This window comes from Suncus etruscus, chromosome 5 (assembly GCF_024139225.1).
Source record: "Suncus etruscus isolate mSunEtr1 chromosome 5, mSunEtr1.pri.cur, whole genome shotgun sequence".
NCBI lineage: Eukaryota > Metazoa > Chordata > Mammalia > Eulipotyphla > Soricidae > Suncus > Suncus etruscus.
In genome coordinates this window covers 129929846-129952726 of record NC_064852.1, presented here as the reverse complement: position 1 = coordinate 129952726, position 22881 = coordinate 129929846, and the positions used below count along the sequence as shown (strand labels likewise).

Sequence of the window (22881 nt, the reverse complement as noted above, 5' to 3'; positions counted from 1 at the left end):
TGCCCTGCCACTGTGCTATCACTCTGGCCCATCTCCTGCTCTCTTATGTCCATATGTACTTTCTGAAATTCTGGCAGATTGGTAGGAGGCTTATGTTCCAGCATTGCTGTTTGCTTGTCCTGTTACTACTCAGCAGAGATAAGGTGCAGCCAGTTCACTTCCTTTTTGTTCTTCCAAAGCAAGTCATAGTGGCATGACTCTTTTCATCGTAAACCCTCTCATAGGCTATATGTTTGTAAATTGACTCTTAAAATGTTAAAAATTAAAATTGCAAATTGACATTTAAAGTGTTAATTAAAATTCATGATGCTTAAATAAAGGGAAAAAAGAAAAGAGCTAAAGAGCTCCCAAGTTGTAAAATAAATAGAATTATTCCTATTAAAAAAAAACATTTAAAATATAAATAAATTCACAGAGACAAAACTTTGAGATGCTCCAAACATGTCTTTTTTAGCTTAGTCACAAAACTATATTCTTAACAAATATTTTGGTAGCTGTTATTTGCTATTGACTTCTAAAATTATTTTAATATTAAGTTTAAAATGACATTAAGTAAATTTTACTTAGTAGTTTTGCATTTTGGATATATTTCAGATAAAAATTTAAACAATACGGGCCAGAGCAATAGTGCAGCAGTAGGGCATTTGTCTTGCACACGGCTGACCCAGGACGAACCGCAGTTCAATCCCTGACATCCCATGTGGTCCCCAAGCCAGGAGCGATTTCTGAGCACATAGCCAGTACTAACCCCTAAGTGTTACTAGGTATGGCTCAAAAACCAAAAAAAAGAAAAATAATTTAAACAATGTTTTATCTTTACTTTCTGCCCTATTTATAATTAAAACATTTTTTCATTAAACCCACAGAGATTATAATCATTCATCGGAATCTTGAGGCCTCAGCAGTGATTCAGGGTCTAGTGAAAGGTACTACAGAACCCAGCATACTTAATTTTGTATATCCTGAAACTACTTTTGTCTTATTCTAACTTGGATATTTCACTGTTTTTCCAGATAGCAGAATCTTAACTGGTTTGACAATCGATCCAAGAACCAAAGCTTTGGTTTTAAATGGAAAACCTGGCCACTTGCAGTTTTATTCTCTCCAAAATGATAAGCAGTTATACAATGTAAGATTTTGACCCATTAATTAGCTTTAAAATTAGTGATAATTATTGGCAACACCTCTGGGATCAATTAATGTGTTTGAATACAGCTATAGGTCTGTGTGATTATGTGATAAACTTAGTCTCATCTGTCATTACTTATTTGCTCAGTGGGGGTGGGGGGTGGTAAAAAAAATTCCCAAATACTACTCAGACCCCCTAGGGCTTCTCAGGGCAGCTACTTGGCCAATCTGGTGGTTCAGGGCATGAAACTTGGCATGCAGTGTTACAGGGGAAAGGGACTGCCAGGACTACTAGAGGTGGTTGGGGATTGAACCAGGGTTGGACACATGCTTAGCCATGCACATGCCTGGTGCTATCATCTCTCAGCCTATTTTAAGCTTAATTCTAGTGAGATTGTGGTTGCAGATAGCCAATATGTTGGCTCTTTTTGTCTGTTTTATTTCAGACTTTAATTAGCTTTCACACATTAGCTGCCATAAAATTACAAAGATAAGGAAATGAGAAAATGTGCTTTGAAGGTACAATTGTGTCTCTTCTTTGTAGTGAATTATTTTTTTTAATAAACTGATGATAAACTTTTTAGTGTGAATTAAAAAGAGGCATTTTGTTGTTTTTGGGCCACACCAGTGACCCTCGGGTTACTACTGGCTATGTGCTCAGAAATTGCTCCAGGCTTGGGGGAACCATATGGGATGCCAGGGTTGAGCTGATGTCCACCCTGGATCAGCCACGTGAAAGGCAAATGCCCTACCGCTGCGCTATTGCTCCGGCCCCAAGAGAGATGTTTCTTAAAACCTGATATATTTGATCCAGATTCCCACTTTCCCCCTTGTCTTTTACAGTAGCCTTTATAGACTTTTAATCAGTTATTTTAAAATAATTGATATGTTTGTTCTTTTTTTTTCTTTTTTTTGGGGGGGGTGGTGGGGAGTCACACCTGGCAGTGCTCTCAGGGGTTACTCCTGGCTCTATGCTCAGAAATCGCTCCTGGCAGGCTTGGGGGACCATATGGGATGCCAAGATTCTGTATGCAAGGCAAACACTCTACCTTTATGCTATCTCTCCGGCCCCGATATGTTTGTTCTTAATTAAGACAGCCATTATATAAACTAAAGAACGTGTTATGTAAATGTGTCATAAGCACTAATATTTAAGATCAGTAAAGAATAATCACCTCTGAATTGGTTCCATTTTTTTTCTTTTATTTTTTTGGGGGCCACACCCATTTGATGCTCAGGGGTTACTCCTGGATAAGCGCTCAGAAATTGCCCCTTGGCTAGAGCTTGTAAGGCAGACCCCTTACCTCTAGCGCCACCTCTCCAGCCCCAAATTGGTACCATTTAATGTGCTCTTGTTAGTGGTAATTTTGACGTGTGTAACTAATAGTATATTTTTTTATCTAAAATGTTGTAGATTCTAGAAGCTATGTGAATGTGGTTACATTCCTTAAATACTTGAGTAAGTATTTGTGTGATAAATATAAAATAATCATTATTTTTTTAAACCCATCAGTTAGACATTATACAGCAAGAATATATCAATGATTATGGTCTAATTCAAATTGAGCTAACGAAGGCTGCATTTGGCTGTTACGGTAGTTGGCTTGCAACAGTGGAACAACGCCAAGAAAAAGAATCTGAGCTTGAATTGCAAATGAAACTCTGGACCTATAACAAGAAAACACAAGGGTAATACTTTCTATTTAGCTATTATTAGGTCTCAGTAGACTTTATTGGACTTTTCTATTATATGGCTTTAGTGTTTGAGATTTGGTAAATTTTTCATTTAAAAGGTGTGTTCTTATAGTAAAGCCTTTACACTTTAAGTTGCCTGAAGTAAACTGTGAGAATGCATTAGTGTCATCCAAAGTATATTGCCATCTTATTGCTTAGATGAGGAACAGGAAAAAGTGGCACTCCAAGGATGATAAAAGCATTCACACCAAATTTTAGAGTCTTCATTTCTTTGTTCTTCTTTGTTCTTTTAATTAACATAAACTGTCTTCTTAGGGGTTAAGGGAGCGGGATGGCAAGTTTTAGAATAGTGGTAAAGTACAGTGGTTTTGAACCTTTCTATATACTGGTAGGCCAAACGACAGTCTGTAGGCCAACAACCTACACTTGAAAACTGCTATCAGTTAAGCAGCACTAATGTTTTGTAGCTTAGCAGTATAATTCTGAGAACTGTCAACAGTCTGCAGACTAATGGTTGGAAACCAATGGAAGCTCATGTATTTTGATTAGATAGAAACCTCATAATACCTGACACTATAATAGTCCATCTAGTCGTTGATATGCTATGTATTCTCTGTCTTATTTATCTTCAAAGCGCTCTCTCTCTCTCTCTCTCTCTCTCTCTCTCTCTCTCTCTCTCTCTCTCTCTCTCTCTCTCTCTCTCTCTCTCTCTCTCACACACACACACACACTTCATTGCTCTTCCTTGATATGCCTCTGTCTTATTTATCTGGAGTACTATAGGGGATCATCTTTCTGTTTGTTTTCTTTGCAAAAGGTAGTTTCTAAGGGGCTTACTTGAGCAGTTGTTTTCTTGTCTTTGTTTTTGTATTTTTCTGAAAGGGAGTGTGGTAGGCCAAGTAAGTTTGGGGATCTCTACAGAGTCAGTTACAGGAGGTTTTCAGGGGTTTTACTGCTATTGTTACTTTTTGAGCCCTGTTTCATAGTCATTTTGTACCAGTAGATTGATTCCATATAACCATCTTCATGTTGTATAAGATACACAAGGAAGGTGTACAGTCATTGTAGTTCACTCCTGTTATTTTGCCTAGTCTTTAAATGCTAGTCTTTAAAATGCTATTATAAAATGTACAACATGTAAGAATATAACTTGTTTTCCTTTCTTCCAGGTTTGTTCTTAATACAAAGGTTAACATGCCCCATGAAGACCACATTACTGCTCTCTGTTTCTGTAATGCAGAAAAATTGGAAATTCCCACCCTGGTTACAGCAAGTAAAGATGGTAACTTCAAAGTGTGGATATTGACTGATGATTCTGATATATACAGTAAGTAAAGTGAAAACTGTCTAAATTAATCTTTCTTGAGTGAGTAATTTAGGAATGTGATAGCCATGGACATGCTTGTAGTTGCTTCTTATTTGTCTTAAAAAAGACATATTTCCAGGAGGGCTCTTGGGGGTTTATTTTGGTATTTTTTGGTTTTTTGTTTTTTTTTGCAAATGGAGGTCATAAACCAGGCAAGTTTGGAAACTTCTAGTCTAAAGCATGCAAATGACAGATAGGAGTCAGGAAAATAGTACAGGGGCTAAGCTGCAGGTCTAAAATTCAGAACCCAGCACACATCGTCTCACACATACCACTGTTTAATTAATCCCTGGCATCACATGCTCAGACCTTTGCACTAAATTGAGATCCACTTGGCCAAGAGTCTCAGGAGGGCCCTCGTAGCTCTGCTAAAAATGATCTTGGTCAGACATATTTTTAGTTGATTGATTGTATAGCATATTGCCTGATTTTTAAAGATTTTAGAGTTTGGGCCAGAGGTAGGCCAGCAGGCTAGAGTGCACACTTTGTTTTCAGGAGATCCTGGTTCTATTCATGTTGAGCACAGAATTAGAGTATCCCTTGAACACTGAGGGGTGTGGTTCAGAAATCAACAACCACCACAAAGTTTTTACTATATTTTAACAGACCTTTCCCCCTCAAAATCTACTTGTATATCCTGGTTTAATTTTGGGAAAATAGAGTGAAAAGGACTTTTGGTCTTCCACTAGGGGGCAGTAAAAGTCCCTAAGAAGAGGCATAGACTTAGTACTTCATAGCTTGTCTAAGTAAAGTTTGGGGAACAGGTATATTTTTGTCTTGTTTCTTACTCTTTAATGCTTACAGCTTCCTAGTAATGATTGGTATTTATATCAATTTGGAGCTCTGTGGTTTTTATTTTCATAGAAAATGCTGTTGGCTGGACCTGTGACTTTGTGGGGAGTTATCACAAATACCAAGCAACTCACTGCTGTTTCTCAGAAGATGACTCTCTACTAGCTGTTAGTTTTGAAGAAATAGTTACAATATGGGATTCAGAGACATGGGAGCTTAAATGTACATTTTGTCAACGAGCTGGGATGATAAGGTTGGTAACTAATTTGTGGATTTAAAAAAATTATATAAATGTTTATAAATATTAAAAATTTATTATTTCTCTAAAATTGTCATATAGGTTCAAGGACTTAGATAACCAGAGTTCTCTGAAGTTAAATATGCTGATGTATGATTCATGTGCTTAGTTTTTCTGTGTCTATAAAATATGGATGAATACTTCATTTTTATTCTATAGATTTATAATATCTATTTTTCATGTTTGTATGTTTGTGCTATATAATAATGAAGCCAACATAGGCCATAGTGATGCTAAATAATGCTCATTTTCCACATATTGTCATTAAAACATAAACAACTTTGTTTCTTGAAGTGCAAAGGATAGTACTCCATTTTACTTGGAGTTACTTGAGTACATCAGTGTGACCAAGGACTATGAAAATATCTAATTCCCAGCAAGTCTATTTCTGAACTGACTTCATACAATTTCCTTCCCGACTCATATTGAAATTTTCCTCTTGGAATGAGCCTCCTAATGACTTGGTACATTTCTCATACATTGTTTTAACACGACACGTACTAGATTAAAGAATTGGTCGTCAGAACAGTGTCTCCAGAGAAACAAAATAAGACCTTTTTCTTTCTTACTCTCTCGTTCCTTTTCTCATCCCCATCACCCACCCCACCCCTTTAGTAGAATAATCATGAATAAAAATATCCATCAATCTAAAAATTGCATTTAATAAAATTAGTACTGTGTCTTAAGTGCAGTTTATAGCTAAATTTACTGACTTAACTTTGTGGTCAATCTAGGCATCTCTGCTTTGGGAGGCTGACTTGTTCAAAATATCTTCTTGGTACTACTGAAAATGGAATTCTCTGCTGTTGGAATCTGCTCAGTTGTGCATGTAAGGTTTTCTATTGTTCCAAGGGTGGAGTTGTTTTTTTGTTTTTTTTCTTAAGCTATAAAATATGTATGAAGTAGCCCTAAAATTGCATTTTAGGACTTTTGAACTATATCTTTACCTTTCCTTTATAAAGTACAAGCTTTTTAATTATCACTTCACAGCATGAATATTTGGAATACTGAAAGAGACAAAGAATTATTTTTCCTATTGTCTTTATGTGTATGGCTTTTTGTTTCCTTTCACATTCTCTTCATTACAATTTGAAGTAATATTTCTTTTTACTTGTAATTCACATTAACTGATTCTGTAATTCTCACTCGCTGATTATCCTAACAAATGTTGACTTGGTATTTTACTCATTGATGTATGATTTTGGTGAGCATAGTTACTGTGTAGTATAATAACTGTATGTCTGCTAGGTGGTTGTTTAAGTATTCTCTACCACCATTGGTAACATTTATAGCAGCAAAGTGATTACACTGAAATTTAACATTTACTGGTGTATGGATGAAGATATTTGTTGTTTCTTGGTGTCTGCCCTTCACTTCAGTGCAACATTCCAGAGATCATTTCAGTTTGCTCCTATGTATTCCACAAAAGCATACCTACAAAATAATAGAATTGGTTCACTTAAGATGAAAAACATGATTTTAACAGCTTAAAAGATTATTGATGAATCTTTTCCTAACAATGAATCTCTTTATTTTATTCCTTAGTGGAGTGGAGTGCAAAACTAAATGTTAGCGTTATGGAGCCTGATCCTAATTCCGAAAATATTGTAGCGATCTCTAAATCCTCAATGGGTTCAGACTGTAAGTACAAGCCATCCTTTTTCTGATAGTCTTTAAGGCATAGTGTTTAATTTTCCCTTGGCTGTTTCTCTTGCTGTTTTGTACATATTTGAGAAGTTTAATTTTTTAATTTTTTTTGTCTTTTTCTGACTTAATATTTTTTAACATAACATTTAACTTAATTGACTATTCAAAATTTTTTTAACGTTTGAATACTACTATATTGCAGTCATGGGTTGCTCAATAGGGATACATTCTGAGAAGTGGTGTCTTCAGACAACTTAATAATTGTATGAATATCCTGGAGTCTAATTACAGAAACCTAGGTACATTTTTCTTGATGGTTAATACATATTATGGATATTAACCTCATGTCAGATAAATGATTTGTAGATGTTTCCAGTCAACAAATTGCCTTTTTATTTTTTAATTCTTTGTGAATAGCTAAACCTGTGATGGGATTTAAGGTTTGTCCTGCCCCTCCAGGTGATTTTTTGATTTGCCTGATGTGATGTGTAGTCATTACTCAGTAAGTGTCTTGGTTTTTTGAAGATTTTGCCCCACATAGCTTCAACCACAGGCCATATAGGTTCACTATCGATAACGCTTGTATGTCCATCTTTGGAGAGGAGGACTACTGTGTGCTGCTGAGGAGAACCAGGGCCCCTCCTGTTTCTCAATCAAGTTGGCTGGCCATTAAGCACTCAGGCCCAGGAATATTGTACTGCCTAGACTCTGCAGTGCTAAGCATTTCCTGGGAGCTATACCTGATGTTCGGGATTGAGCTGGAATTGTCTGAATGTAGGGCTTGAACCCTTGTACTGTCTATATGATCTTTCCAGCCCTGCACTGCCATCTTGAACCTACATCCCATATCAAAGACCATGTTTTGATATTTAGAATTCCATTACCTGAGGTTTCTTAATCTGCCATGTGAAGCCATTTTGTTGGAGCCCTTTCTTTGTTGAATTCTTCTTAGCTAAACCTACCTTGCTGTATGTGTATTCAGACCTAGAACTAGGATAACTCCAGAGTAACTCTTGTTTTACAACATACCAAAAGCCAAGATAGATTTCATCTCTCCTGCAGCATTCTCAACTTCCCTGAAAAGTTGTAATCATTCCTCCTCAATGCTGTTGAGATACTGTCCATATTTATCTTTGTTGGAATATTGAAGACCAACTATTTTGATGCTGTCCTCATGCCATTGTTTGGCCATAATCTTTTTTTTTTTTATTCACAATTCCTGTTTATAACCTGCTTGGCATGTTAGGCACCTGTTAGTCTCCTGTTAAATCATAACGTAAAATAATCGTGACCTTAGTCATTTACCTAGTGGATAAGTCCTAGGATTGATGTAATCTGCCAGTGTGAAACTAGAATTGCCTTTGCAGATAAAATATTATCTTTTTTTTTCTAGTGTTCGTATTTAAACCTAGTGAACCAAGGCCATTATATATTCAGAAGAATCTCTCTAGCGAGGAAATCCTGTGGGGAGTGTTTGTTCCACGAGATGTTCCTGAGTCTTTCACCTCAGAGGCTTACCAGTGGCTGAACAGATCACAATTTTACTTCCTAACAAAATCACAGGTAACCTTTAACCCTTAAAAAAAAGACAGTCACTTTACATGTGTAATTTTTTTTTTTTTTTGGTTTTTCGGGCCACACCCGTTTGATGCTCCTGGCTAAGTGCTCAGAAATTGCCCCTGGCTTGGGGGACCATATGGGACACGGGGAGATTGAAACGCGGTCCTTCCTTGGCTTCACTTGCAAGGCAGACACCTTACCTAGCCACCTCGCCGGCCCACATGTGTAATTTTCATTGCTTCACTCTTTGAGAGTAATAGTTAAGTCTATGACAGAATGATTGAATTAAAGATTTCTTTTCTAGAAAAAGAAAACCTATTGTGTCTCTATCAGTGGCTTTTAATCTTTTCACACTTGCAACCAGGCATTAGCCTGAGAACTAGTAGTTGAAACCTCTTGTCTTTGTGCTCAGTAAAGAAGTATTCTAGTATGTGTTGACATCATACTCATTTTTCCATTAAAGTCTTTAAAAATCTATTACTTGCACTACTTAACAGTGAAAAAACAGAAGAAAAAATACTTTTATGTTGTATTTCCTAGCATATTAGAATCTTTGATATTTTTAAATGTATTTAATTTTGGGGGGGAGGTTGGTTTTTGGGTCACACCCAGCAGCACTCGGGTGATTCCTGGCTCTATGCTCAGAAATTGCTCCTGGCAGGCTTGGGGGACCATATGGGATGCTGGAATTCGAACCACCATCCTTCTGCATCTAAGGCAAATGCCTTACTGCTGTGCTATCTCTCCGGCCCCTGTATTTGATTTTTTTATTGAAAAATATTGCCAGTTCTTGAATATCTCTTACAATAAGCCAAATATTCCTTAAATCTTGTATTCTCCCATGGAAAATATCAAGGTGAACATTTGATTGGATGGGGGACACCAAATAATGCTCAGGGGTCACTCCTGGTTCTGCACTCAGAAATTACACTTGGTGATACTTGGGGACCATATGATCTGCCAGGGATTAAATCTGGGCTAGGTGTGTGCAGACAAACACCTTACCTGCTATACCATCTTTCCAGTTCCAATCTTCATGGTTTTTAACTTTATGTTTTTTTAATTTGCACTCTACAATTTATCTTTTGCATCATTAATTGATTTCTCTTTTCAGAGTCTGTTGACATTCAGTACAAAGTCTCCAGAAGAGAAACTCACACCAACTAGCAAACAGGTTTGTTTCAGCCACTCATGGTAAAAGACATTTTGCAAACCTAATTTTTTTTGACTCTCGTATATGAGAATAAAGATTCATTTGCTTTAAGATGAATTTCAAAACCATACACTTAGAAACTACTTGCGTTGTGAGGTTATATTGTCCTTTTAAAATATAGTTTTTGTTTGTATTATCAGCATATGCTTATAATTTATAAAGTCAAATAATTTCTATAAGACTTGTTGGAAAACATTTCAAACACCACTGCTATTCCCCACAAAGATAACTAAACAGTTAACTGAAATAGTTATTTGCCTGCAAATATCAGAAATAACATACTTGTATGTCTGGATTGTTTGCATTTGTTAACTGATCTATTGAAGTTAAGTTTTAATTCGTTCTCTTAACATCTCTCTACCTAATTTTCCCAGTGTAGAATATTAGGTTAGTATTCATGATAACACAATTCATGACAAAGCCAATGTAGCATCAATAGACAAGTTGTTTATCCTTCTCTGACCTACTTTTTTTTGTTTTCTCTAGAGTTAATGTTTGCCTCCATTTTGTGTTTGCTTAGTTTTTTATTCTCACCTGATAGTCCCCAAACTCCACCCAGTCTGTTTAAATCTTTCCTCTGCATTTTCATACATGTTTGGGATTTGAGTTGTTGGAGAATTGCTTCCTAGAGCCTCGCACCTGCTTTCCTCTACCAATTTCTTGTAAACCTATAGCTCATTGTTATACTCTGATCTACATTCACCAGCATTCTAGGGATTTATTTTACCTCTGATAGGTTTCATCTTTTTTTTTTTTTTTAAGTTTAATACTTTAATATATCTGTCAAAAAGGCCCCCACACTGGCCAGCCAGGGCCATCTCCAGAAGGATATGAGCCCTACCCAAGGTCATAAGGAAGATTATATAGGGAAAGGATATAGGGGTGTTCCAACTTTCTGATGATCTTTAAAATGATTGGCTATTGTCTAGGGTTACCTTCCTACTGCTTCCTTGTCCTGAGTGATAATCTACCTGATATGGCCAAGTAGCTTGGGGTGGTATCAATGGAAATAGGCTTGTGAAGACCTACACCATATGGTTTTTATAAATGGAATCTCTCCCTGCTCAGAACCTAAGAAGCCTGCCATGTGGCCTTTACAAAATGCCATCACTCCTTATTCAGAACCCAGGCCCCAACATTCCCTCCTCTTATGGACCTGAGTCAAATTTTTCACTCCCTCTGAGGTTCCTCATCCTTCACCTACTTGTGGCACAGACTGGGTCCTTGGCACAAGCATCTTAATCTGGGAGGTTTTTCCAGGTGATTGAACCACAGGTTTCCTCTCTTTGTTGTTCTTTCTGTTTTCTTTTGGGGTTCCTACCTCGGCTGAAGCACAGTATAGTGCCTGGAGGCAAATATAAGGTCTTGCATGTTTGAAATATTTTTTCTCCCTAATTTGATTGATAATTAGGTAGAGTTCTAGGTTGAAATGTTTAAAAAAATATTATAAAACTTTTAAGTCATTACATAGTAGTTTCTGGTATTATTGAAAGTCCAATACTGTTCTTATTCTTGACCCATAATTTATTTTCCTCTGGAAACTAATTCTACTTAGTATATGTTTCATATGTTTAAAACTAAACATTAGCTTGTGTGACCCAATGGGCCCCATTAGACAGTTTTTGTTCATCAACTGTGTTCCAGAAACTGTTCTAGGTACTTAGGACTTATCAGTTATTGAAATGGAAAAAAAAATTATGTTTATAATCTAAAGAGAAGATATAAATAATAAGCATTAAAATGTGAAATACAGTCTTTTAGATTATTGGGAAGGGGAGAATAAAAGAAAAAGAGTAGTAGATGGCATGTATCTTGGCATTGTAAATAGAGCAGGTAGGCCAAGTTGACCTTAGTGTAGACAGGCCTTTTCTCTTGGAGAGGGGGAGGGGAATTGAGAAGTTGATCTGAGAACTGGAAGAATTAATGACTTTGCTTTTATTTTGTGTGTGTGTGTGTGTGTGTGTGTGTGTGTGTGTGTGTGTGTGTGTGTGTGTGTGTGTGTACACGCGCGCATGCGTGCTCGGGGTTACTCCTAGCTCTGCACTAAGGGGTTTTTCCTGGTGATCCTGGGGGACCATATGGGAAGCCAGGGATCAAATCTGAGTTGGCCACCTGCAAAACAAAGGCCCTACCTTGTAGTACTAACACTCCAGACTTCCGTTTTATGAAACTTTTTAGTGTTGGACTTTTAAGAATGGTGCTCTAATATTACTGATTTTTCTCATTCTTCATTGGTGGAGGTGGTGTTCTTAGCTATTTTGAATTGATTTTCCATATTTGGATTTTTTTTTTCTACTTAGACTGTTTCAGATTTTCTGGTCTTCTAGACTAGAAAGGTTTAATCTTCTAAACCCTAAAAATTTCACCCGAGCTAGCAGTATGTCTTTTCCCTCTAGAAAAGACAGTTGCCTCTATTGTAGAGACACATCCACCCTGATCATGCAGCCCAATTAGACATTTCTTTCTTGTTGTTTTTTTAATTGCTTTAATTAAGCACCATGATTAACAAGTTTGTTCATAATACAGTGAGACACTTTCATCCATTCTTATTTAGGCACCTTGATTGACAGAGCTAATACTAATAACAGCACTTCAGGCACTGAGTAATCTTGCTCCAAACCCACTACCAGTTGTTCTTCCAGCAGTGTTCAAGGTCCCCTTATATCCCTCACCCCACCTCCTTAGCAAACTCAATTTTCAAAGTGGAACAAATTGGAACTAATCTAGTTTGGGTCAGATGTGTAGAATATGATTGTCCTGCCATCTTTGGTATCCACTGTTAGTGGGCAGCTGGGCCTCAGTTCTACCTATAAAATGAATCATACTATATGATTACTAAAGCTCCTTTTACTGGCACTATTTATTCAAGTAACCTGTTTCTCTTTTTCCCTTTGTCTTGAATTTTTACAGTTACTAGCAGAAGAAAGTCTTCCGACCACTCCATTCTATTTCATACTGGGCAAGCACAGGCAGCAGCAGGAGGAGAAATTAAATAAAACTTTGGAGAATGAACTCGTGCAGCTGCCTGTAACTGAAAATATACCTGCAATCAATGAGGTCAGTAATTTTTAATAAATTTTTAATTACTTAATTTAAATACCATGGTTATAAGGTTGTTCATAATGCAGTTGTGTGTGTGTGTTTTTGTTTATTTTTATGATGAATGAGAGTGCTGGATCATGTCAAATGCTTTCTCTGTGCCTGTTGATATGATCATGTGATTTTTATTTTTCCAATAAAAGGAAAAACAGTTTGAAATCCCAACTACACTTGTGCTATTGATGTCTTTCATCAAGTGTATTAGCATTTATTTGAAGTATTTTGCTGTCCTCTCATTAGGTGCATATATGCTTAGGAGTCTGATTTCTTCCTGTAGTATACGTTCCTTGATAACTAAGAAAGGGTCCTTTCTGTTTCTTACAACCTTTTTGAACCTCAAGTCTGTGTCATCTAATTTTAATTATAAATAAGTATAGCCACCCAGTCTTTTAAGGAGTTGTTTGCAAGAAAAATTGTCTTCCAAACTTTGACTTTGAGTTTGTGTTTGTTCCCCTATTCAAGTGTATTTCTTGCAGGCAACAGAAAATTGGATTCAAATTTCTGAACCATTTTTCCACTCTATGTCTCTTAATTGCTGCATTTAATCCATTGGCATTGAGAGAAATTGTTGTCCTAGAATTTTATACCATCTTTTAAAGTTGATTTTGAGTCTGTAAAGTTCCTGCACTATTACTTATCCCAAAAGCTCTGTATCTCAGTGATATTTTTTTAATTGTTCTATTAAATTTGTCCCAAAGTTCTATTGTTCTTTGTTTCTTTTCTTTTCTTTTCTTTTCTTTTCTTTTCTTTTTTTTTTTTTTTTTTTTGGTTCTTTGGGCCAGCCACACACTGTGACACTCAGGGGTTGCTCCTGGCTTGGGGGACCAAATGGGACGCCAGGGGGATCGAACCATGGTCTGTCCTAGGCTAGTGCCAGCAAGGCAAGATGCCTTACCGATTTGCACCATCACTCTGACCCCTGCTTGTTTATTTTCATTTATTTCTTCAGGTCTTATTCCTCCTTCTTTTTGTTTATTTTGAGGCTTTCTTTTATCCTCTGTTGTTTGAAGGTTTTCTTTACTTTATCCTCAAGCTCATTGATACTGTCCTTAGAAGCTATTACTCTGCTACTGAGGCCTTTCAATGTATTTTTCATTATGTTTCCCAAATTTTTCAGATGTGTTACTTCTGTTTGTATTTTTCTCATTTCTGCTCTCTTGTCCTCCTGTTTGGGTTTTTTTGCCTTATGCTCCATTGTTTCTTTGAGCTTATTGATCATCCTAAGCATTTCTACTGTGAACTCCATTTCAGAGATATTATATATGAGATTAGTACTGATTGGGTCTGCAGAATTGCAGTCTTCACCCACCTGGCATGGTGGGTTTTTGCATTGCTTCTTTATGGCTCCATTTGTATCTCAAGATACTTCTTTCCTGTGTCACTGTCAGTCTTTCCCACTGTCAGAGAGGTCTCAGGAATTTATGTAGGTGAAAAATTAACTGTGTGGCTTCTACCTGGGGGTGGGTAGGAGTCACTTTTTTCCTTTAGCTCTGCGCACTGTAGACTGAGGTAAGTAATTATTAAAGCAAACAAACTAAGTAAATGAATTAAAGTTCCATAACTTTGTATTTTTTAACCCAGTGTTTAATAACTTTTGAATAATTATTGTATACTATAGAGCTCCAATACCCAGATCAGATCCTGTAAATTTAGGATTTCGTTTTTTTGTTGCCTGACCCTAGAGGAGGGGAGGTCAGGATAGTTGTTTACATAAATGTAGGAAGCAAGAATCTGTTGTTTGTTCTTTAGTTGGCTTCAGATATTTTTCAGTGACATCCCATCTTTGTTTTCTCTCCAGCTTCTTCACACCCCTGCTCACGTGCTGCCATCAGCGTCTTTCCTGTGTTCCATGTTTGTAAATTCATTGCTGCTGTCTGAGGAACCTAAGAGGTAAAAAAAAGTTCAGATTTGTTGAACTATTATGTTTGGGAAATGGGATGATCTGTGTTCCTTGACTTGGTTATTCTTCCATTGTTTTTATATTCTTGCTAATATGTATTCAAGGGATAAAGAGCTATTAAGTCAACTAAATAAAATGAAATTGAAAATGCATTGAAAATAATTGGCAGAAACAGTTTTTTGTACATTTAAGGATTTGGTGTCTGACCTAACTTTTAACGGTTTCGTTTTGGGGCCATGCCAGAGGTGTTGATACCTTACTCCTAACTTTGTGCTCAGGGATCAATCCTGGCAGGACTTGGGGAATTGTATGGGATACCTGGGATTCCAGATTGGTTGCATGCAAGGCAAGCACTCTACCCACTATTTTTCTGACCCCTGCCACAGCTCACATTTCTTATCAATTTGTTTCATCTTTTATAACAAATCATAATTTTTGTCATTGTTTTTGGGCCCCATCCAGAGGTGCTCAGGAGTTGCTTCTGGGTCTATGCTCAGGAATCATTCCTGGCAAGGTCAGAGGACTATATAATATGCCAAAGGTTAAACCTGGGTTGGCTTCATGTAAAGTAAATGCCCAATTTGTGCTGTCACTCCACAAACCATAATCTGTTAATGTACTAAGAGTGTTCATTTGTATTATCCTTAAAAGTTATATTTCTATATAATGTATTAAATAGGAAAGTTGCTTAGAAGTACCTTTTTTAAATCATATTTGTATATTATTTTATGTTCTATAACTTAAGTGTTGAAGAATCGTCTGGTGATGTAGACATGGAGGAAGAAAAAGAAAGTGATGATTCTGATGAAGAAAATTATCATATGGAAAAAGTTCAGGACACAGAAAACACGGATTTGGGAGAAGACATACATCAGTTGTCAAAATCTGAAGAAAAGGAACTGAGAAAATTCAGGAAAGTTGACTACAGCTGGATAGCTGCTCTTTAAGTCTGGGAGATGGGAAAGGGTTTATGCTTTTTTACTTTGTATATTGATGCTCTAGAAATATCTATTTTAAAATTATTTCTGTTCTGAATATATTAAAAGATTTACTTTTCATAAATACGAAGCTATAATCTCATTCTTAATTTTCTGGGTCTACCTCACTTTGTTTGAATTTTGAGTCACATATCAGCCTTATTAAATGCCTGTTTTCTTTGATGAGACTGTGTCCCAAGCTCATGCTCCCTTTCTGTAATTTGGAAACAGAATGTTGCTGATTAAGTTTAACAGAATCTCATTTAATGACCAAAGATTCCTTAAACTTCTGGGTTCTCTTAGTGCATTGACTTCTGTTAAATGGATTTCTTCATGTCATATTCCCTCGTATTATCTCACTGAAATATGGGGACTATCTGGGCCTAAGTCTTTTTGAGAAGGGCTAGCCTACAATATTTTTTTTCAATGTTTTTAAATGACAAACATTTATTAGAATATATAACGACAAATCTTACACAGTGATATTTAAGGTACACGGTGACAATAAATGAGGGTCTTTCCACCAGCAGTGTTGTCCTCCCTTCATCCCTGTTCCCAAGCATATATCCCTTATCTCTCTAAGCCTACAATATTTCTAAAAAGTTTTATGACAGCCTTGAAAGTTATAAAGAGTTGCTTTCACATTATTCATTGTTATGATTAAGTATGTCGAGTAAACAGCTCTTAAATCTTCCATTGCTGGTTGAAAAGAATCCAAATCACTGTGTTTTGTTAAAGTTCCCTAAGAAAATTATATTAAAGTTAATATAGGAAAAGTTAAGTATACAGATAATAAGAGTCCATTCTAATTAACAGTCACAATTGTTACAAGTGGTATTTTTATGTTTGAGTCATTATTCATGTAAGGTCTGTATAGTTTAACAGCTAACTTTAGTGACTATAAAAACCACCGATATAAAGTGCATAGTTCATTTGCTTTTAGTGTCCTTAAAGCTAGGCATGGTCATCACAATTTTAGAACATTTCATCATCTCAAAACTCAACACAGATTTGGGGGAATGGTCCAAAAGTCTAGAGTGCATTGCATTGGAGAGCCTCACTGCTAATCCCACACTGCCCCAGCATGATCTCCCAAGCAGTGCCAGGTGTGGCCCAACAAGAAAATAATAAATAAAACATTGCATTAGCTCTCATTCTCTCATTTCTCCCAGTTTACCTTAAGCTTACCTTTCTGTCTCTTCAGATTTGCCTGTTGTAGAGATTCTATGAAAGTGGAATCACATGTGTGTTATATGGTAGCACTTTGCTTTCATTTTTTATAAAGGTGGATATATTGAGTCACCCTGATAATTCAACTTAATTGAATTTAATTCAATTTAATTTCTTTCAAGAACTTTAACCATCTTACAAATGAGGAATACTGTTTTCTCTTTTACAGAATTAATTTTGGGATATTTTTCCTTTCTGATAAACTGGTAAAGGTTTCACTTGTTCTGGCAGGATTGCTGCCTTCTGAATTGCTGGACTCCACAATCTTCAGTTTTGAAAGAACGCTTGAGTGCCTCTTCAAATAATGTCAACTCTCTTATTAGGAATTACCTTTTCTTGCTCTTGAGGAAAATTTTACAGCTCCTACACTTAAGGCAGGCACATTGGTCCCTTCTCTGAGTGATTCTGAGTGATATCCCCTTGAAGACCAGTGGGGAGACTGGGTTCTGTTGTCCATACTTCCTCAGAGTAGACACTGACCAGGTTGGGTTGGAGGAGATGATTGTATATATGTAGGGCCTGTACCACATATTCTCATAATTAAGTACATGATTCTCATGATTAAATGTTTTCTTTGCCCTGATGACAATATATATTATTTTCTTTTGTTATTTTGGGTGGAGACTTGGGAGCCACTTGGCTGTGCTCAGGAGTAACTCCTGACTGCACTCAGGGATCATTTCTGGGAGGCTTGGGAGATCATATGGGATGCTGGGGACTAAACCCATGTAGGTGCAAGGAAAGTGTTCTCTACCTGCTGTATTATCGTGCCAGGCCTGTTTGTTTTTAATACATTTTTAACTATTGTAGCACTAAATAACAGCATCATGCCATTCTAGAAGTAGAGTTTTCACTGTTACATTCTTCATCTCTTACCGCCCCCTCCTTACAGTTTGAGGAAATCAGGGTTTTTTGGTTTGTTTTTTGGTTGATTTTTTTGGGGGGTGGGGGTCACACTTGGTGGCACTCAGGGATTATTACTGGCACTGTGGTCAGAAATCGCTCCTGGCAGTCTCGGGGGGGTCATATGGGGTACTGGGAATCGAATTGCTGTCAGTCCCAGGTTGACCATGTGCAAGGCAAATGCCCTACCGCTGTGCTATCACTCCGGCCCAGGAAATCAAGTTTGTTCTGTCAAGTTTATCACTGCTTACAGATTTTACATTAGTAGCTTACATGATCCTCTGAATTTTGTGGATCTTCTATGTTGGTCATTGGTCATTGTAATCAGAGTAGCACTGTACTGAAAGACCTTGATCATTTCAAATAGTCTTAATAGTTACCAGGTCTTGAAATATTAGATAAATTTGATACTCATCATTTTCCCATGTAACATTTATTTTCAGTTATAATAACTTGATATTTTCCCCGCTACTATCTTCAAAACCTGGTAAGTATTGTGTGTCAGACACATGGTTTTAACTAGCCATATCTCCAGTGCCTAATAGCTTCACATGCTAGTGGTTACCATTTTAAACAGCTGAAGTCTAGAAGCCAGATTAACTTGAAAAATTTAACTGGAGTCAAACTAGTTTTTCTCTGAGCCCAGGTCTGTATAGCCCAATGATAGAACACTTGCATGGAGGCCATTCTGTGCCCAGCATCAGCCCTTGCAGAGTGCCTGTGGATGGTGCTCCCTTCTGTTAACTCCAGCACCATTCATAATCCTGGTGCCCTGCAACCAATATGTGGCAGCCCAGTCAAAATGTGAGTGAACACTGTAGCTGGGTCTCTCTCTCTCTCTCTCTCTCTCTCTCTCTCTCTCTCTCTCTCTCTCTCTCTCTCTCTCTCTCTCTCTCTCACATACACACACATACACTCACTCATGGTAAAACAAAAGGGAAGGAGAGAATAAAATATTAAAATAGAAAGCAATTTATTGGGAGAAAGGACTCATTCACTGCTGGTGGGAATGCCATTAGTCCAGCCTTTATAGAAAACAATATGGAGATTCCTCAAAAAACTGGAAACTGAGCTCCCATATTATCCAGCTATACCACTCATAGGAATATACCCTAGGAACCCAAAAGCAATATAAAAATGCTGCACACCTATATTCATTGTAGTGCTATTTACAATAACCAGAATCTGGAAACAACCCAGATGCCTGACAACAGATGAAAGGTTAGATAGGTGCATATACACAATGGAATGCTGTGCAGCCATCAAGAAAAATGAAGTCCTGAAATTTTCCTATACATGGATGGACATGGAAAATATGCTGAGTGAAAGAGGGCAAGAGATAGACACAGCATAGTCTCAACTGTGGAATTTCTTTTTTTTTTTTTTGGTTTTTCGGGCCACACCCGTTTGATGCTCAGGGGTTATTCCTGACTACGCGCTCAGAAATTGCCCCTGGCTTGGGGTGACCATATGGGACGCTGGGGGATCGAACCGTGGTCCTTTCCTTGGCTAGCGCTTGCAAGGCAGACACACCTCTAGCGCCACCTCGCCGGCCCCTTAACTGTGGAATTTAAGAAAAATAAAAGACAGTATGGTTAATACCCAGAGACAATAGAGATGGCTTGCCTTGGAAGGTCCAGTGCATGAAATGCTTACCACGAAGATTGGTAAGTGCAGTTAGAGAAATAACTATTTCTCTAATAGGGAAAATATCATGACAATGGTAGTGAAATAAAATGCCTGTCTCGAAGACAGGCAGGAGGTGGTGGAGAAAGATGGGGGGGGGGGGGGGGAAGAGTGCATTAGTGGCCAGGAGGTTGCACTGGTGAAAGGGGTGTACTTTTTATGACTGAAACCTGATTTCAAACAATGTTTGTAATCATGCTGCTTAAATAAAGATATTTTTTTTTAAAAAAGGCATTTTATTCTGGAACAGCTACTCCCATACCTCTGCATGTGTCATATTCACTGACATGCTATAAGGAATACTTTTGATACTATATATGGCAGGTATTTTGGCCACATTTGGTGGCACTCAGAGATTATTACTTTTGGCTCTGAGCTCAGAAATTCCTCCTGGTAGGTTCAGAGGACCATATGGGATGCCCAGGATTGAACCCAGGTCAGTTGTGTACAGGGAAAAAAGCCCTACCTACTTTGCTATTGCTCCAACCCCGACCTAGCGAAAATTCTTGATCTGATGATCTATAACCCCTCATCCATAAAAATAAAATCCTCCCATGTAAATATTTTTGTAGTCTATTACTGTTTCAAATATAGGGAAAATATACAAAATTTCAATACTATGAAAGATCTCAGTTCTATGCAGAAATTTAGTCTAGAATCTAGGCTGTTTAAGAACTACATGTCTAGAATAGGCTCATTGATGTGTTTTAACAGTGGCAGAGTGTTTTTTTCAATCACAGACTAGTACACAGTGTAGTAAACTATAATATAACTTAGATAAAGGTCACTTAAATTACTTGAGGTCCAGGGGCCGGAGCAGTGACACAAGCAGTGAGGCATCTGCCTTGTGCGTGCCATCCTAGGACGGACTATGGTTCAATCCCCCAGCATCCTATATGGTCCCCCAAGCCAGGAGCAATTTCTGAGTGCATAGCCAGGAGTAACCCCTGAGCGTCACGAGTATGGCCCAAAAACCAAAAAAAAGAAAGAAAAAATTATTTGAGTTCTGTAAGGAAGCAGTTAAGAGAAACATATTGATTTAAATAACCTTTATCTAAGTTTTGTAAATGACACTGTTGTTTGTTTTTTTTAATCTAAACTGGTACTTCAGAAAATTGTATTTTTCTTTGTTATCTGTACATCTTGGTAGCCATGAAAATGAAAATCTTACAATACAAAAGTCTAGACTAACACCACATCATCTTAGATGAAGTAGTTAGTTACATTACAGGCAGATTATAAGAGTAAGCCACGCAAATTCTAAATTCCTTTATCTAAATTTCAGAATTAGACTAAATAAAATGTCTCCAGCTCTGAATCAAAAAGTAAAGGCCAACTTGGTCTTAGAACCCCCGCAGCTACCCAAGCTTCCAAGTGCCAAGAAGTAGCCTTGTATTAAGTTTGTGGTGCATATATATAATATCTTCGTTTTCCGTTCATGAATGACATACATCTGGTTTGGAAATTCCTTAGGAGATCAGAGCACTTAGTTCATTAAATAAAATAATCAGACATGAAAGTACCTCAGTTCCTCTCATTGTTTTGTCAAGTTTTGATCATTGTTGTTACTCAGTAGTAGTCTGGCCTACCGGAAGGAGCAATGTAAGCACTCTAAAAACAAGATTTTAAATACAAATATTGATATTAGATTCTAACTGACATAGGAAAGTAAATTTAAACTCCTTGATCCCTCAGGAATGCTTGTCTGCTATTGTGAAATTTATTTCAGAAGACTAAGTGAATTGTAGTTAATGCCCCAAAAAGCTCCAATATTGGAATTAGAATACCAATAGACCAGCTCTTACTACTGTAGTGTTTGTGTTAAGTTCTTTCAAGTCTTAAGGTTTTTCTTCATCTCTAAAGAGGTTTGAGTTTCATTAAATGTAACTTAAAAAGTCAATAAGGAGCATAGCATGGCGGAGTGTGAATACATATATGGGGGAGAGTTTTTAATGAGTAATGATAACACAGAATCTGCAGGATAATGGTAATCAATCGATGACAGCATTGATGAAAACTACATATGAAAACTTGGACACAATCCTCGTGGTGGCCACTAAACAAAAATTTAGAGAAAAGACACATAACAAGAAAGACCAGTCACTGAGAGAATCACCACGGAAACCTAAATGAAATATCAAGTAGAAGCCCACAAAGAAACAAAAATAAGCAACCAGAAAGCAAAGGGGGAAATGATGGCAGTGAAACTCCATAAATATTCTAAATGTGGGTAGTCTAAACTCACCAAGAGTGTTGGAATGGATTTTAAAAATGGGCTTATGTTTTTCTTTTTTGTTTTTTGTTTTTGTCTGTTTTGTTTTTTGTTTTTGTTTTTGTTCTGTTTTTGGTTTTTGGGTCACACCCTGCAGCACTCAGGGCTCACTCCTGGCTCTACGCTCAGAAATCACTCCTGGCAGGCTCAGGGGTCCATATGGGATGCTAGGATTCGAACCACCGTCCTTCTGCATGCAAGGCAAATGGCTTACCTCCATGCTCTTTCTGTGCCCCTTATGTTTTTTTTAAACCCACCTGGATTCTGAAAACAAATGCAAACTCCTATCAGAAAGGAAGACAAGAGTTGGTGTATTTGTCAGATAAATTAGTCATTGAACAGAATTAGGAGAATACTTCATAATGACCAAGGAATCGGTTGAAGCATCAATATTATCTATACACTCAGCTTATTATAATCTAAATACATAGAACAGATACTAATAGACCTATTTAGCAATAGGCTTAAAGGGAATCATTGATGGCAACATCTTAAGAGTAAGGGACATCATCCCTGCTCACATCATAGATCATAGAACAAATTTGAGTTCAATAATAGTTTGATTTACACATCACAAAAAGTAGGGATTTATTCAAGAGATGTGAGGATGATTTAGTATGTACCACATGAATAAAAGAACAAAAATAATACTAGATGTTGAAAACATAATAAAGGTCATATATGTCAAACTCACAGCTGGCATCATACTGAATGTGGAAAAAACAAACCTTTCTCCCTAAGATCAGGAACATGACAATAATGTCCACAGCATTAGTGTTCATCAAAGTTCAAAAAGTTCTAGCCAGAGCAATTAGACAAGGGGTGAGGAGCTTTCAAGCTGGAAAACACTACCATAATATTAAGATCTCCCCACTATTATCTCTTCTTCACCTATATGCTTTCTACCCCCACGTAGTGAAGTTGGTTCTATTAACAGACACTTACAATCTTATATTATTGACTATTGTTTATTCTTCACTATATACCTTAATATTCCATATATATAAGTGAGATCATTTGGTGTTTGTCCTGACCCTTCACTTTCATTCATATTGCAGTGAACTGCTGGACCTTTATATAGCTTAGTAGTGTTACTAAGTATATCATGTATATAG

General features: G+C 37.0%; 1 protein-coding gene and 1 long non-coding RNA gene across 2 annotated transcripts in view; both read left to right on the top strand.

Moving 5' to 3' along the window:
- The window catches only part of WDR75 (WD repeat domain 75), a 32476-nt gene extending 16716 nt beyond the window's left edge, over positions 1-15760 (top strand). Inside the window, exons 10-21 of the mRNA XM_049773188.1 lie at positions 867-926; positions 1014-1129; positions 2642-2817; positions 3993-4150; positions 5054-5234; positions 6014-6108; positions 6825-6920; positions 8320-8489; positions 9601-9660; positions 12610-12756; positions 14597-14688; positions 15444-15760. Of these exons, the coding sequence (XP_049629145.1) occupies positions 867-926; positions 1014-1129; positions 2642-2817; positions 3993-4150; positions 5054-5234; positions 6014-6108; positions 6825-6920; positions 8320-8489; positions 9601-9660; positions 12610-12756; positions 14597-14688; positions 15444-15645 (1553 nt within the window). The 3' untranslated portion in view covers positions 15646-15760. The remainder of the gene's footprint in view (positions 1-866; positions 927-1013; positions 1130-2641; positions 2818-3992; positions 4151-5053; positions 5235-6013; positions 6109-6824; positions 6921-8319; positions 8490-9600; positions 9661-12609; positions 12757-14596; positions 14689-15443) is intronic.
- A 294-nt stretch (positions 15761-16054) lies between these two features.
- Positions 16055-16369, top strand: LOC126009021 (uncharacterized). Its single transcript, XR_007495880.1, has 2 exons — positions 16055-16103; positions 16279-16369. It is a non-coding gene; the product is annotated as an uncharacterized LOC126009021 (long non-coding RNA).
- The last annotated feature ends 6512 nt before the right edge of the window (positions 16370-22881 follow it).